Below are 16,881 nucleotides of genomic sequence, written 5' to 3'. Positions count from 1 at the left end.
CTCACAGTCCTCCTCGGGGTCAGAGTTTGGAGTAACCATCGCTTAGAGCCATGATTTGCAGTCATGAAGCGGCCAGTGCAGTTTTGGTTGTGTGTATATTGTTCACTTAACACTGCATCCAATCAAACTTTTCCAAAAATATTTTTGCTGCATTATAGTAACGCTGACTTACCGGGTTACGAGTTCACTCCAACGCATCTGCTCCCCTTCGCCAGGTAACAGAAAGAGGAAGAAAAATGCCCAAGTTGGAGAATTTATACGCGGGAGGAGGCCGGTCCGCCGAAACCCCCGCTTCCTCCCGCAAATCACACACCAATTCCGGCAAACAGCCCGCCTCAACAGAGACGTCAACGGCGGAGCTTCAACTTTAAAATCCCTTCATTTACACATTTTACATTTTATTTTTTTATTTTTTTCACGCACGCACACATATTTCGCCATGTATATATCTGGACCTGTAATTTTTTTAATTAAACTGATGAAATCTTGCTGTACTTGTATATAGTGACGATGAGATGATGCAAGAAGTGGATCCTTCATGCTTTACAGGTTCATGTTGTTTAGAAGTCTAAAATATGTAGGGTCCTCAATGACTGAACTTTCACCCCTGGGTGGGGTTCATTGTCACAATGTGCTTTTTAAAAAACTGCTGGTGTGATCAGGGAGATAAGACTGTATTCAGATTTAAATTAGTGGCTAAGCAGGTTGTGGAGCCGCTGTGATGCAATGCCATGTTTGAGGGAGACACACAGTTTGTGGGGGCAGTAATTCTTAGACACCCCCCTAAATCTCCTTCAACCTTCCACTAGCCAAACTCCAATCATCTTGCCTTCTTCCCCTTCCCAGTATTTTTTACTTTACCAACAGCAACATCTCTCCACACACAAAGGAGGGAAAGTCATGGACCTGGTCTTCAATCATCCTTCTCCAACTTCTGACCTTTCTTCCACTCCACTTCACATCTCTGAGCACCACTTCCTGACCTTCAAACTCGCTCTACCAACAGGATCCACAACTATCCCCCATCCAACCTTCACACTGTCTCACCTTCATCATCTTCCTGCATTCTTTCACATCTCCCAACCTATGACTTATTCTTCTCCTTACCTCTAGAGACAGCTACTAACACTTTCCTCACCTTGCTTTCCCTTTATATGGATCACCTCTGTCCTCTATCTTCTAAACCCAATTGGACTTCTCCCCCTGCACCCTGGCTCTCCAATTAGGAGAGTACTTCAAGCAGCGGAGAGAAAATACAAGGAATCACAGCTTGACTCAGACCTACTGTATTACCAGAATCTTATGCGCATCCACTAACCTCACTTCTGCTAAAACTGCTTTCTACAAAGCAAAACTAGAAGCCTCTGCCCACAGCCCTCAAAAAGTCCACAACAGCTTCTTATCCCTACTCAACCCTCCGACTTCCCCTGCCCCGTCTTCCATAACAGCTGATCAGTTTGCCAACATCTTCACAGGGAAGATTGAACAAATCTGTCAGACATTCTCCACCCCAAATCCTACTCTCCCCCTCCAGGGTAGATTCTACAACTGCCCTAAATCAGTTTTCTAAACTCACATCAGATGAAATCATTCAGATTATATCTACGGGCAACCCAACCACCTGTCCACTAGATCCAACCCATTCTGCAATGCTCCAAACCATCTCCCCTGACCTCATCCCTTTCATTTCTTACATCATAAACAGATCAATCACATCTGGCCATGTACCATCTACCTTTAAAACAGCCAGGGTTCTTCCAATCCTACAGAAACCCAACGCTAATCCTACAGATGTCAACAATTACAGACCAGTTTCTCTCTCTCTCATTTCCTTCTAAAATCCATAGACTTGTTCACATTTGAAACTGTGTGCACAAATTTTGCGAAACAAAGCAACGTGACAAAAAAGTTGAACAAACATTAATATTCCTGACGACACTGTCGTGGTGGGCCTGATCTCTGACAACGACGAGGCAGCCTACCTGGAGGAGGTTGGAAATCTGGTGAACGGGTTCCAGAGGAACAACCTCCACCTAAACATCAGCAAGACAAAGGAGTTAATAGTGGACTTTAGTACCAAGCAGGAGAGGACCTACCAGACCCCTGTCATCAACAGGAGCCCAGTGGAGAGAGTGGACAGCTTCCGTTACCTCGGTGTTCACATCACGCAGGACCTGTCATGGTCCTGTCACATCAACACCGTGGTGAAAAAGGCCCGGCAGCGTCTTTACCTCCTCAGACGCCTGAGAGACTTCAGACTGCCCTCCAAGGTGCTCAGGAACTTCTACTCCTGCATCATAGAGAGCATCCTGAAGGGAAATATCTCAACCTGGTTCGGGAACAGCACCATGCAGGACAGGAGCCCTACAGAGGGTGGTTCGATCAGCCGAACGCATCATCTGTACCAAGCTCCCTGACCTTCAATCTATCTACAGCAAGCGGTGCTGCACCAGGGCCAGGAAGATAGTGAAGGACCTCACCCACCCCAACAATGGACTCTTCTCTCTGCTGCGACCAGGGAAGCGCTTTCACTCCCTGAAGTCCAACACAGAGAGAATGAGGAGGAGCTTCTTCCCGCAGGTTATACAAGCTCTCAACCACAACACTACATAGAACTAGGGTGGTAGTAGCCTAGTGGGTAACACACTCGCCTATGAACCAGAAGACCCAGGTTCGAATCCCACTTACTACCATTGTGTCCCTGAGCAAGACACCCTAAATTGCTCCAGGGGGACTGTCCCTGTAACTACTGATTGTAAGTCGCTCTGGATAAGGGCGTCTGATAAATGCTGTAAATGTAAATGTAGAACTCCAGCACTTTCAATTCACTTTTTAGTCTTTGCACAAAATCTCTGCTCTTTTTAATCTTTATACCGTGACTTTCACTCATTTGCACAGCTTCACCCTACCTGTTACACATATTTTATGTTTAAGACATAAAAGTGTAATATTTGGTTATGTTTGCAATTTTTGCAAACCTGCTTCAGAGCGCTCTGGTTCATCTTTCAGCAGGACAGCGACCCTAAACACACAGCCAAGACATCAAACAGGACAACTCTGTGAATGTCCCTGGACATCTCCGAAGAGATGCTTCACATTGGCACAGGTCAAGAGACATGTAGGTTCACCACTTCCCCAATTTGCAAGAGCCTGTATGATATAGGACTGTGAAGTACTCACTCACCATACAATAACCCAGCAGGGCAGCACAAGCTGGACATTTTCTTTGTTTGCTTTGTATTTGTAATATTGGTAAGATTGGTTATGTTGAGTTTTTATATTCGTATTGATAAAATTGTGCAATTTAAAAAAATTGGAACAAAATTGGATAAATTATTTCCTTTATGTCTCTCGGTGTGCTGGACGCAAATGCTTGGTGCCATTGTCCTTTGAGCATGAGGGCTGGTAATAGCCTAGTGGGTGACACACTCGCCTATGAACTAGGAAGACCCAGGTTCAAACCCCACTTACTACCATCGTGTCCCTGAGCAGGACACTTAACCCTGAGTGTCTCCAGGGGGGGACTGTCCCTGTAACTACTGATTGTCTGATAAATGCTGTAAATGTAAATTGACTGTTCCAGAACCTTCTCTCACTCCTTCACAGTGCATGGCCCACCTTTTCTGGGAATAAAGTGAGATTCATTTTAGATGTGATAAACCTGAGATAAAACAGGTTTTAAAGACTTTCTTAACCTTTAATAAAAAACTGTACATTAAAATATATCCTTATGATTTAGGCCGCAACATGTGCTTGTACATTTGTGTGGTTTTGGAGAAGAGAGCAGAATTTTTGCGTGTACTCGCACTGCATAAAGAATAGAACGGGTTTAATGTGTGCAAACTTGCATAGAATCATTATAGCAAGATTGTTAAATGATCTTGTTTTATTTTACAGTTAGAAGGAAGAGTTTAGGGTCAAGATCCCCAGTCTCCTGGTTCCCAGTCCCAGTATTTTTGTGTTATTTCTCCAGCCATCTCAATACTTTCTTTTATGATGTTCAAAAATGTACTAATAAAAATATTTCCACTGTGACCTTTACTCTTTCCATAATTATTTACCTTATATTACCTTATGTACTCTGTGCATACCAGATATTATAAAATCAGCCTTTGATTTCCTAAACTGCCCACATCACCTAAATGTGTACTTATTGTAAAACGTATCGTGTTAACGCTCCTCATACATTCACTTTAACTGTAATACGACAGTGTTCTTCTGACTAGATGCTAACTGTGTTTGGCTTTGTACCTGTTCTAACATTAAAACTAATTTAAAACTAATGGGTACAACAACAGCAGGTTCCTGAGTAATGACTTTCATATATAATGTAAATAAAATATATTATGTTATAAAATTGCATAATGTGTACGCTTATATATACATGCAGAATTTGTAATGATGTTGATATGACAACATAGATAATCATCAATAATCAATAGATAATCAATCATATAGGTGAGCTGAACATTATATCTTCAGATATTATAGTCATAGTGCTGCAATAAAGTGCATATCAGTACACTGATAATAGTTTTCACACTATTATCTGAATATTTTAAATCTATTACCATATGATTATGAAGAACGCCCAAACTGTTTAAATGCGTTACGTAGATAATGATGAAAGTTTAATAGTTACAATTTTAGACTACAAACTCACGTAATATCTGTAATTATACTGTACAAAATATAATAAAACATACAAAATGTAATATCGCTTTTTTGTCACGTGACCTGTCAGATGACGTCATGTGACCCGAAAAAAGGTCGGTCCGTTCATAAAAGGTCATTTTTAAAGGTCCACTGACATGTTTTTTCTGCTCTTATATCGGTCTTACTGGTCCCCATATACTGTATATGATGTATACTGTATTTCCAAAATTCAGCCGCTTTCTCCCCAGGACGTGCCGTTTCCGTGTCTGTAGCTTTAAACGCTAATGGGATTTTTCCTTTGATTAAAAAGTACTTTGACTGTTAAGACTATTATTACTGCTACTCAAATCTGTTATTTGATTTTTTATGACAGACTAATGAAAAGACATATAAATGAAAACTCATGTCAGGCACTCATACAGACTCGGACCATGTACTTCCGGGTTAACCACCTGACACAGGCACGTATTTCTGTGAAATGAGGTTTATTCACCAAATATTTCACAATCTCTGCTTTCATTCATTTCTTGCATTTGGTACAATATATATGCAAATCTTTATTTTGCATTTTGAAACATTTATTCCCTCAATCACGTGGCAAAATCACATTACATTTTCAGTATGATGGCAGTTTATAATGCATTTTTTACCACAAGAGTAAAAAGTCCTTTCATCCAATCATGTAGAAAAGATCTATTACAAAAACAGTATTTGTGATCTGCACAAAAAAAGCAGACAGTTCAGTTGAACTACAGTAAAAATGCTATGAAAGAACAAAACAAGGCTTTGGTCTCTATTGGTACTGTGAATAGTAACCGTATTAATAAATGTGTCGTATCAGTGCTCCATCTTTTCTTCCTCGGACATCAGCTCCTCTTCCACTGCCCACCTCTGGATTTTACCGCTGCCAAGTGCCAGGAAGAAAAGCGCCCCAAAGATACTAACTCCGGCAGACAGGAGGAACACATTCCTCCAACCGGCCAAGGAGTGCTGGAAAAAACAGGTCTAACTTACAACTTCCAGGTCAGATTTAAACCAGATATAAAAAGGAAATTAGGAATGCTTACATCTTTAGCCAAGTAGCCCACAGCAATGGGAGAAAGTACACCAGGAATGGTCCCAAAAGTGTTTGTGATTCCCAGAAGAAAGCCAGCATAACTAGAGAGTGGGGACAACGTGACCAAATTTAGGGTGAAAAAAGCTGAAAATGGCAAGATGTCAAACACCAGACAAGTACCGAGGTGCAATGTCGATTTGGTTGATAAAAACCCCTGCAGCGCTGGCGCCCCCTATGGTTGTGGACAGTGTGAGGCAGGTCACAGCCAGGGCACTGCTGCACCGGGTGTAGCCCACGGCCACCAGGAAGGCGGCTGGTAAGACAAGGCCTGTGGAGAGAAGAACGTTTGTCTGAAACTGTTCGCCACAGTAGTTCTTCATTCATCTACTAAAAAAGAAAGAGACTAAAGATATTTATGTGAAGTGAAAGTTGAGCCAACTTGCCTGCAAGAGTGAAGATCTTCCGAACAGCAGTGACACTCATCACCTCCCTCTCCAGGAGGTGATCTGCCGCCACTCCTGAGAGGACGGAAAACAGCCAGGCGCCCAGGTAAGGAAGCGCAGAGAGGAAGGAATTCTTTTTGTATGTAGAGGGAAAGAAAAAGGTGAAATGAATGAGGTGTCAACAGCAGCGCCAATAAACACATTCTGGACGTTTCACTGTTTCAGAGCTCATAGCTTAGAAATATCGATGTAAATTTATCAAAATCAATATGAACAACCTTAAGCGAGACAGAGCAACATTTTAATCTGTTGTGTGGAGAAAACGCCTCAACTAATCTGACTTGTAGGGTCATGTTTGCCAAAAGAACTCCACCCCGAGCACACGGATCTCTGTAGTAATACCCATAACACTGATGTCACCTGCTGAAGGTCAAAATGTAGCACGGTGTCCATGTATGTTGGAAGTGAGGTAAGCAAAGTGTAGTAGGACCAGTTGGAACACATCTGACAGATGATGATCGCCCACAGAGGCACAGAAAACATCATAGAAACCAGAGGGATGGACCAGCCATGTGCGCTTCCCTGAAGAACAGAGAGCAAGTCAGGTCTAAACTCGACATTTAACCTTTTCCCCCTAATGAAGTGTCATAAATATTAATATATCCAATGCATACCTGCGATCCAATGGAATTGATAATGTAATTTTTTTCAGGTTCACTGATGCGGGGATGAGTGCGTGGATCATCTGACACCAAACGAACCAAAATACAGCCCAGAGGCATCCGCACCTCCTGGACATGAAGGAAAACAGTCAATAACAGTCAATAATGAGTAAAAATCTCCAGTAATATAACCAGTCTCTCCAGGAGTTTGCAATGTTGCAATTGCAACAATTAACACAAATTATTTGCTTTTTGCACTTTTGTTGAATTGCAACTTTTTGTACTTCCAACATTTAGCATCACTCAAACATAATAAGATTTACTTCCATGTTACCGAACATGCAGACATGTGCGACACCCTCCGACAAAGTGGGGGTATTATTGCGTGTCCCTCTTCATATAATGGCTGCTGTGGCTAGGCCAATATTTTACTGGTGGTAACGGTGTACTGAGGCTGCTCTGTCGGCGTGGAAAGGAATGCTGTTCAACTTCGCCTTTACTGGCTAAATCGTATGGTGCAAAACACAGACGGTCTGGCTCCATCATCCAAAATGTTGAAGAATGGTACCAGCACCTTAAAATTATTGTATATCGTACACACGCAATTTCCATTCTGACATGGCTCAGAAAACCTCTTTCAATAACACATATTGCCATAGACTGTGCATATTATAGTTTATAATGCAACTTTTACCTAAGAATGTATTCTGGATCCCGTTCAGCAAGGCAACTGAAGCACTGCATCATGGGATCTGTAGTTTGTTGTTATCAGCACCGTGCAACGACACGTAAAACGAGCCGAGTATGAACACAGAGATCTGTACCCTATCGTGCTAGTGAAATAACTTGAATGGGTAAAATGATAGGATTTTAGGAATTACTGATTGTACAGAGGGTAAAATTATCGTACAAATACAGTGTTTATTGTACGTCTGTAAACATGCATCTGCTTCTCAGGAACTATTTGTACTAGCTTGCCACTGCACGCCAGTTAGCTAATGCCAACATCACTTTCGCACATCTTGTACAGCATGCAACGTTTTGGCGGAGCACAAACAAAAGTAGTCGATTGCAAACATTTTTCAGCCACAAAGCGTCAGAGTGTCAGACAAATCACCCAGACGGAGGGACTGTAAAATGGCTCTTATAATAGCTGGGAAGCACAATCTATTAACATCATTTACATATGATGCAGCTGCCTTGTCTTATGTTTCTTACTGTTACACTGGTCATTGCACTTTATGCACTTTAGCAGAATCCATAGCCACTACCAATGATATCTGTGTGTTATGCAGAGGTGGGGAGAGTAGCCAAACATTTTACACAAGTATGAGTAGCGTTACTCCAAAATTATAATACACAAGTACAAGTAAAAAGTAGTAATCCAAAAAAATTACAACAGTATTTAGTGTTAAAACTAGTCAAGACCTGAGTAACTGTAGGATTGCAATATCTCATATATTTTGTATTCGGATTTCAAAAATATGAATGTGTCCTAACAATAATAATAATAACTATTAATATTAATAAATAGTTGATGGACTAAATCTGAGAGTACAAACTATCTTATATATTAATTAATTGTGTTAGCATCGATATGTTAAATAAAACAGTTAAACACTCATTCCTTCCTCTACAGAAGATGTATGGAGGTCTACTTAGCTCATGGCACCATTTAACTGTACTGTATGAAGTTTGTGCTCCTCTGCCCGCCACGGTTTGTGTGGTCATGTGACTGCGTGGCTACGTCTGATTGGTGAAACGTATGAGCTCTACTGTCTCTGTAAAATTCAGAGCAACAGCTAAATGTTAAAGCAGGTTGACTACGATGGTAAACTAAAATCTATCGTGAGAAACAGCTGGGCATCAATCCTAAATCTTTAGTAGTAGGAATTCATAGTTCATTTAAGTATTCACAATAGAAATTAAAATAAAAGTCATATCGACAAAATAAGGTTAGTTATAGAAAATATTATATCTAATAGCCAAGTGACAAGGAGTGAAATATAAAGTGATTTATATAAAATGTTTATTACCACAAATGTAGAAGACAGCAGGCCAGCCCAGGGATTCACAGATGACGCCGGTGACTGGAAAGGCTACAAAGGCCCCAAAACTCGCCCCTGCTCCAGATATAGTCATGAGACGGGATCTTTCCAAAGGAGGTGCCCAGCGAGCCCACATGGCCATCATGGCAGGGAACGTCACGCCCTAAAATTCAAAATTCACATGATTGGACGGGTAAACCATCCGTCCTATATGCTATTCCGGAATTATTCTGTTTTTCAGAATGATCCTGTAGTTGATATTGAACATGGAATAGACGCCCTTTTTACAATGTAAAGCAGTCATATCCTGATGATTATCGATATCGCTGTCAAAATGAATTTGTTAATCACTGCTATTAGCTTTAAATATTTAACATGTTATAATAAATTAAAGCCTTTAATGCAGCTGCTTTTGTTTGGGAGGACTACATATTGGCTTGATTGGCTGCTGCCTGCTCTGTACTTGAAAAGTTGAACAGTGGTGATAGTAGCCTGAGGGTCTCATGGGGGACTGTCCCTGTCACCACTGATCACTCTGGATAAGGGCGTCTGATAAATGCTGTAAGTGTCACATTTCCTAACTTTGTGCTGCAGGTACCACAAAGAACACGAAGCGATGGACCCACAATTGAGTTCAATGGCGCATCAATCCATACAAAGTGAATGGAAAACACCTCCTATTACAACTGGTGTGTGCAACTTACATGCACTAATTATAGTTAAAGGATAGTTTATGGAATTTGAACAATTTTGACTTGTGCGGTTAGTTGTTACCCATCAAGCCTCCACACGTAGAACACAACCCAGCTTGTAAATAATTGCTGTGCTTCAGAACACCTCAGGGCTTTGAATTTACATAAGGTATTGTTTAATGGTAGAGGCAACATCATATACTCCATTTCAGGGCCACACCCATTCAAAGAATTTTTTTTTTTTAATTCTTTGTTTTCAATATTTCCAATATTTAATGGTTAATGAATAACTTTTTTATATTATTTAATAACAATATCCAAAAACCATCCATAGCATCATGAGAGTATTTAACAAAACATGTATGTGTTTCGGGCTTTGACTACGATAAAAAGTTACTTTAACCATAACCCTATGAAGTGTCACAAAACACTATGATTATGCAATTGCTTCAAAGTCATATGACTTTTATTGTGGCCTTATATAACTATATAGTGTAAAATTCAGGTTGAAGCTATTTGAATGTTTATGTGCATTGCCTTGCTGCTCTTAGTGTACAAGCAGCAATCTTTATAACTAAAAGCTTTCACGTGACTGTAATAAAACAAGCGTTAAGTGACTTTGCTGAGGAATGAAGTTACATACATTTGAATAGTATAGAGACAGTATGCTACAACAATGTTCTGCTCTTCTACATGCTGCTAGATCAGTAAAACTGTCATCAGTCCTGAGCTTTCTGGACTGTTTGGAATTGGTGGCTCGGCATGAAAGTGAATAGATTCCTATCTGGATGATAGATCTCGTCAGGTGACACGGAAGGGGATCACATCTGCACCTCAAAAGCTCTCTACTGGTGTCCTTCATGGCTGAGCACTTGGCCCACTCCTGTTCTCCCTTTACACCAAATCCCTTGGTGAGGTCATATTCTTGCATGCATTATCCTACCACTGCTATGCAGATGACGTCTCCAAACTGGACATCTGCAACTCACTTCTGGCTGGTCTGCCTCTAACCGCTACTCTTCAGTTGATCCAGAACGCTGCAGCACAACTTGTTTTCAACCTCTGGATAAGAGCGTCTACCAGATGCTGTCAATGTAAAATGTTCTCTTACCTCTCCAAAGCCCTCCAACGCACGCAAAGCAAACAGCCAGGAGACTCCAAGCTGAGCAGCTAAAGGGGTGAGGAGGGTGAGAGCCGCTGTGCCCAGAACGCCCCCACCCAGGAAGATTCTCCCCCCAAGCGACCAGCCAGATAGCCCCCCGGGATCTGAGTGACCAGATATCCAAAGAAGAAAGCTCCCAGCAGCATTCCCTGAGTCTCCGGACTCCATGGGTAGCGTGGACTCTGTCAAAAAGAAGTAGACATTTTTTTATCTGAAAAACATCTGATTCAGTAGTTTTAGAACAAGTTAACAGACTAAATAAAATGCAGCATGAAACAAACAACAAGCTTGAAAAAAGGGAGTTGTTCTCACCCCATCCGGCCCGTCTGTTTTCTTGCTGCTGTTACGGTTGTCGGAATGTGCCGGACACTCATGCCCGGTGCTTCTGTTGAGGGACTGATGCGATTCGGTGTCATTGACCATAGCAACCATGGCAACACTGAGATTGACGCGGAGTCCATATACCACAGCGAATCCGAAGAACATCAGGAGAGCCAGACTGTATCGTGCTGAGCATAACTGTGGAGCTGCTGTGAAACATACCAGAAAAATACAGATATTATTGTTTCCTTCTGTGAGGCCACTTCATCAGAAGATTAAGGACGTACCTGCTTCCTTCACAGCCGGCTCCATGTCATTGTTAAGGAGCAGGTCGGTCTCCTCACAGTCCTCCTCGGGGTCAGAGTTTATGGAGTATCCATCGCCTAGAGCCATGATTTGCAGTCAAGAAGCGGCCAGTGCAGTTTTGGTCCGGTATACGTTGTTCATTGAGCAACTGCATCCAATCAACCTGTTAAAAACCCTGCATTATATGCACATACTTTATTAGTATCACAATCTGTCTATGAAAATACATTTTTGTAGTTTCTCTGAGCATTAAACACTCCTGGGAAGGCTGTTTGGACGCTGACACGTAAGATCAGTTTAGTCTGGCTGGTAGACTGATGGTCCATATTTGAAAATGTGTGAACAAATTTTGGGAAAAAATAAATTTGACTAAAAAAAACTACAATTCCTTAGAATGATCAGATTTATACATGAGTGGGATAAGTGAAGGATGTACTTTAAATAGACATATTTGTGAGAACAAGTCAGAAGTTTGGATGCATGAACTCTGTGGTGTTTATGGAGACTAAGTTGGTGTCATTTTGACGAATACAATGCAGTAACTATATTTGGTTTTTTTGTAACGGAAGTGACGTATGTTTGATGAATCTGTTTTTTCAGAGTCGCCTCTTTTTACCTTCATGGCTGCTTTGTTCACTATTGTAATCATCAAAAGCTGCTTCATGAGATGCATGAGTGTACATGCATTATAAGTGCATTATAAGATAGTTATATTTTGTATATTTTCAATGTCCATCAGTTCCACAAAAGAATCACCGTCCAGACTCGGCAAAAAGTCACAAAACACCTTCCAAATGGACCAAAACACATGGAGTCTGTTCTTCAGAAAGCAAGACATGAAGTCATCCCCTTTACCCACCGACACGCGCCAGGACGTTCTTCTTTTTTCCAAAAGCAAGCAATTACATGCATGGCTTCCAACAAACAGATAATCAGCAGCAATTTTTCATGTTTGGTCATTTTTAAATTTGAAGGACAAATATGTAACATACACAGCTTGGGATCAAAAGGAATTAAAAAGGAAGGGTGGTAGTAGCCTAGTGGGTAAGACACTCGCCTGTGAACAAGGAGACACAGGTTCAAACCCCACTTACTACCATTGTGTCCCTGAGCAAGACACTTAACCCTGAGTGTCTCCAGGGGGGGACTGTCCCTGTAACTACTGATTGTAAGTTGCTCTGGATAAGGGCGTCTGGTAAATGCAGTAAATGTAATTGTAAATGTAAATTACTTTACCAACAATTTTACTTACAATGTTCAATATTTTAACCCCAAAACAGTTCCCTTCTCTTGCTTACATTTGTCACACATCAGGAATATTGGATTGAAGTTGTGTAACTTAACTGGAGTGATGTATTGTCTACTCAGCCATTTATACTGACGCAGTCTCAAATGGGTGTTCCTTGTCTGAGTTTAAGCTTTTAAACATGCTATTTACCGCCATTCCTCAGTTATATTGACCTGCAGGTCAGATCGCCATGCTTGAAGTCTGTCATTAAATTATTCTTTAGATTTGGCCATAAATTGCAAATATTTGAAAAAGTCTTTTGATGAATTTCAGACCTTGTCCTAATTTCTTCAAAAGACATGAGTTTTCCTTCATTATAGAGATCAGATGCCCTACTAATACCTTGTATTGACCAGATTTTAATACCTGGGTCATCTCTACCAGGGCGGAAATTTTCATTGCCAAAACTGGTGAAAGTTGTGATAATTCACCTAAATGAGTAAGAGCCTCAAACCGAACTACTATAGCTCATTCCATTTTTATACAAATGTTCTTACATCACACCACGACCTAGACCTTGCTTTATTGTGGTCGTCAGATCCTCATTTGGAAGTCCCTGATGTCGCCACGACCTCACGATTGTCCTGCAGATGCGCGTGCGCACACAGGCCACGCCCACATGTTTGCAGATGTTATAGAGTCAACATATGTATTGCAGAATTGAATTATTATAATCGATTCTGAGATACTGACAATGTTGAGTAACATCGCGGAAAAAAATACATCATGAAAATATAGGTCACGGTACGAAATTTCTTATAAATGTAGTAGCAACGACAATTATCACAACAACAGTAGTAAAAATAGCACATTGGTGAGAATATGAAAAAAATTAATGTGGAAATATAAACGACTAAATGAAATATGATGAGCACACCGCTAATGCCGGGAAAGTGTGACAGAACTCATTTCCTTACCACTTTCATGCCGAAGTTGTTTGTGTTCGTGGCCCGCAGCTGTTGTGCCCGGCGAGCCGGAGCACTTTCTCGGCCCCAGGTACTCCGTTCCGCCGGATTTCTCACCAGAGGAAGAACAGAAGAGCCACATCTCGCCCCATGACCGGCGCTGGGCTGCTGCGCTCTGATTGGCGCCGGTGGGTCACGTGACAAACCGCGGCAGCCTCTGCACATGCGCAGATCTGTACTGTACGCGCACAGACGAATCTGCGAGGACGCGGCCGCGCCGTCTATCCCGCGCAGCTACAGATCTGGCAGCGAGGTGGAGAGCCGAACTTGTCACATGATCGCTTGTGTGGCGCCTGTTCTCTCGTCATGTTAGTAAACCGGATCCTTGCCTCTTTATTAATTATTATTTGTTAATACCAGCATTTGGACGTTAGGCGTTGGCTTAAAAACGTAGCTGCTCAGATTGTTTGAAAGAAGTCCGTGTTGTTTCCCCGTGTTGGGCTCATTTTCAGATCTGCACACTTCCTCATCTGTCGTCGTCACCTCATGCTCTTCTTTTTTCCCGCAGATTGGCCTTTAATGATGCCCTTGTCTGCCTGGCTCCTGCTCCTTGTCGGGGCCGCTCCCCTGGTTTCCGTCTCTGTCGGATCCCGGGCTCCCAATGCGTCTCTTCCTCTGGTTCTGTGGCATGGAATGGGTGAGAGAGAGAAAGAGACGCTATACAGAGAGTTCTTTACATTTACAGCTTTTTAAAAGCCATGTTCATGCAGGAGACAGCTGCTGCAACCCCCTGAGCATGGGATCTATAAAGAAGATGGTGGAAGAAGACGTTCCAGGAATTTACGTGCTCTCTCTGATGATTGGGAAATCTGTAGTTCAGGTATTGTTCACCGTGAACACACTTTCATTTACACTCACTCTTATCCAGAGCGACTTACAATCAGTAGTGACAGGGACAGGAGACACTCGAACCTGGGACTTTGTGGTCAGGTGTGTTACCACCCGCTTGTATAATACACATAATTCTATTTTGCTTTTATATATTGACACGTCGGGAATGGAATTCACCTTCCCTTGTTTTTAAGGACACTGAGAATGGCTTCTTCATGGATGTGAACGAGCAAGTGTCCTTTGCGTGCAACCAACTGTCAAAAGATCCGGAACTCCAGAGTGGCTATAACGCCATGGGCTTTTCTCAAGGTGGACAGTTCTTGTGAGTAGAAATTCAGGGACTTACCAAACACGCCCGAACTGAGCCGACCTGTTCCAGACACAGACCGTGTTCCCGCAGGAGGGCGGTTGCTCAGAGATGTCCGTCTCCGCCCATGAGGAACCTGATTTCGGTCGGGGGACAGCAGCAGGGTAAATGAGTCCCCCGCGAGGCTGCCGGGCCGGTGTGCACGTTTCTGTGAGTCACGCGCAGCTCTGGTTCCTTGTCAGGAGTGTACGGCCTGCCTCGGTGCCCTGGGGAGAGCTCGCACATCTGCGACTGGATACGCAAGATGCTCAACTCCGGCGCGTACTCCGATTTCGTCCAGAAACAGTAAGCGCGTCCAGCCGCAGAGACTTTTCGTTTTGGCCGGTGGGTTGACGCCATTTGTTTCAGTTGCATTTCCCCAAAGTCTCACCATCTTTGTCCCAGAAATGAGCGTTTTGCTGGTATGTCTGTACAACTTCTCACCATCAGGACATATTGTATAATTATCAGCAGATGCACAGATGAAGAGGGTCGATAAAGAAGGCAATAAGTACATAGAGATTTCACAGTACATCCGTCATTATTGTGGAACTGGTTGGGTATCTTACGGAATTACACTCCTGTTTTTAAAGATATGACCTCACACAACAAATTTGGGAACGTGCTGCAGGACCACATGGCTGCGTTCCACCTTAATCTGAAATTCCTGTGAGCTTTTCCCTCTGAAAGCTGGCTGGCCGTCTGTGTTGTGTTGTTCTCCGCCTCTTCCCTCCACAGCCTTGTTCAAGCGCAGTACTGGCACGACCCTTTAAATGGGGACTTGTACAAGGAGAAAAGTCTCTTCCTCGCTGACATAAACCAGGAGCGGGTACGTCGGTATCTGACCGACTGTTCTTAATTACGAAAAAAAAAAAAAAAAAAAAAGTTCATTCCTCTGTGATTTCATTTAATTGCCGTTGGCTTTAGGGCATTAATGAGACCTACAAGAAGAACCTGATGTCCCTTAATAAATTTGTCATGGTCAAGTTTCTGCAGGACTCGGTTGTGGACCCAGTTGACACCGAGGTAATGAAGAGCCCAGACTGATCAGATCAGCATTATCAATATTAACCAGAAATGTGTGTGTAACTCGTGAATGTTTGTTTAATCTTGCAATTTTAATTAATATTTTATCATTTTTATATGTGCAAATATCACCCTGTCCCAGTGGTTTGGCTTCCTGAAACCAGGTCAAGCTGAAGAGACCGAGACTCTGCAGGACAGCGTTATATATAAGGAGGTGAGGAAGTTATATCATGTGATTTATGTTCCTCTTTCAGAACATCTTGTTAAAGTTTTGCGTCCCCATTTAAGGATCGCCTGGGTCTGGCGGAAATGGATAAAGCCGGGAAGCTGGTTTTCTTGGCTACAGAAGGAGACCATCTGCAGTTTACCCGGGCGTGGTTTGATGAGAACCTGTTGCCTTACTTGCACTAAACACACTCCAGCATGTAGTTTTTAAGGTTTATCATCAGTTCTTTCCTTTTAAATTGCACTGAATCTTTTTAATTCCTAATGAGTTGATTTTTGCATTTAAACATGTACTTCTACTGTCATTTCATGATGTTCCAAACTGTCAGGCTGCTACTACTATAATGGAGAATGTGTAATAAATGGCTGCCTGTTAATAAATAGATTGTTTTAGTGAATCACATTTTTTACTTTCGACTTTATTCTAGGCTTTGAAATGCAAAAATTGGTTAAATTGGTCAAAGGCCTGATTGACTGCAAAGACGTCCCCCACAAAAAAAGCAAAACGTCAGTCAGGTTTATTGCAACTGTTTTACTTAGGTATTCATCCAGTACTAGTGAGCAGAACTGTCATTCTTAACCCAGTAAGAAAAAAAAGAAAAAAAAAAAACAACAAACACTACAGAGGCTGAAGGTGAAATGAATGCTGGGTAAAAGCGTGTTTCGGGTGGAACCGAACGTACAGACAGTTACAAATCCCTCCATTCAGATACTTCCCAGGTTAAAACAGAAATGCTATTTTCATGTGCACCACACGTTTAATATCTCCACATCTAATCCACCCATTTGTGATTTTCTAAATCCCTGTGGAACAATGTTAATGCAGAATGCTGGAAGGGACGTTACAGCGAGG

The 16,881-nt window shown here is 42.0% G+C and overlaps 1 protein-coding gene and 1 pseudogene across 2 annotated transcripts; one reads left to right on the top strand and one right to left on the bottom strand.

Moving 5' to 3' along the window:
- Positions 1–5,122: 5,122 nt before the first annotated feature.
- LOC114771697 (sialin-like) lies at positions 5,123–13,958 on the bottom strand (annotated as a pseudogene).
- LOC114771696 (palmitoyl-protein thioesterase 1-like) lies at positions 13,778–16,429 on the top strand. 2 transcript variants are annotated; one of them, XM_028964986.1, is made up of 10 exons: positions 13,778–13,908; positions 14,109–14,237; positions 14,311–14,420; positions 14,626–14,753; positions 14,832–14,902; positions 14,981–15,083; positions 15,516–15,606; positions 15,705–15,803; positions 15,946–16,017; positions 16,092–16,429. In XM_028964986.1, the coding sequence occupies exons 1-10, from the start codon at positions 13,875–13,877 to the stop codon at positions 16,212–16,214; spliced, it is 960 nt and encodes a 319-aa protein (XP_028820819.1). In that variant the 5' UTR covers positions 13,778–13,874; the 3' UTR covers positions 16,215–16,429. The 2 variants fall into 2 exon arrangements, with proteins under 2 accessions (XP_028820819.1, XP_028820820.1); XM_028964987.1 differs by having other exon boundaries at positions 13,877–14,016.
- The last annotated feature ends 452 nt before the right edge of the window (positions 16,430–16,881 follow it).

Source organism: Denticeps clupeoides, unplaced genomic scaffold (genome assembly GCF_900700375.1).
Source record: "Denticeps clupeoides unplaced genomic scaffold, fDenClu1.1, whole genome shotgun sequence".
Lineage (NCBI taxonomy): Eukaryota > Metazoa > Chordata > Actinopteri > Clupeiformes > Denticipitidae > Denticeps > Denticeps clupeoides.
This window is presented reverse-complemented; position numbering and strand designations above follow the sequence as displayed.

Bases quoted from the DNA above. Each gene is read 5' to 3' on its own strand.
- LOC114771696 (XM_028964986.1), top strand. From the start codon at position 13,875: ATGATCGCTTGTGTGGCGCCTGTTCTCTCGTCAT. The intron at 13,909-14,108 runs GTTAGTAAACCG...TTTTTCCCGCAG, and splicing joins GGCGCCTGTTCTCTCGTCAT to ATTGGCCTTTAATGATGCCC. The intron at 15,084-15,515 runs GTAAGCGCGTCC...TTCCCTCCACAG, and splicing joins TCCGATTTCGTCCAGAAACA to CCTTGTTCAAGCGCAGTACT.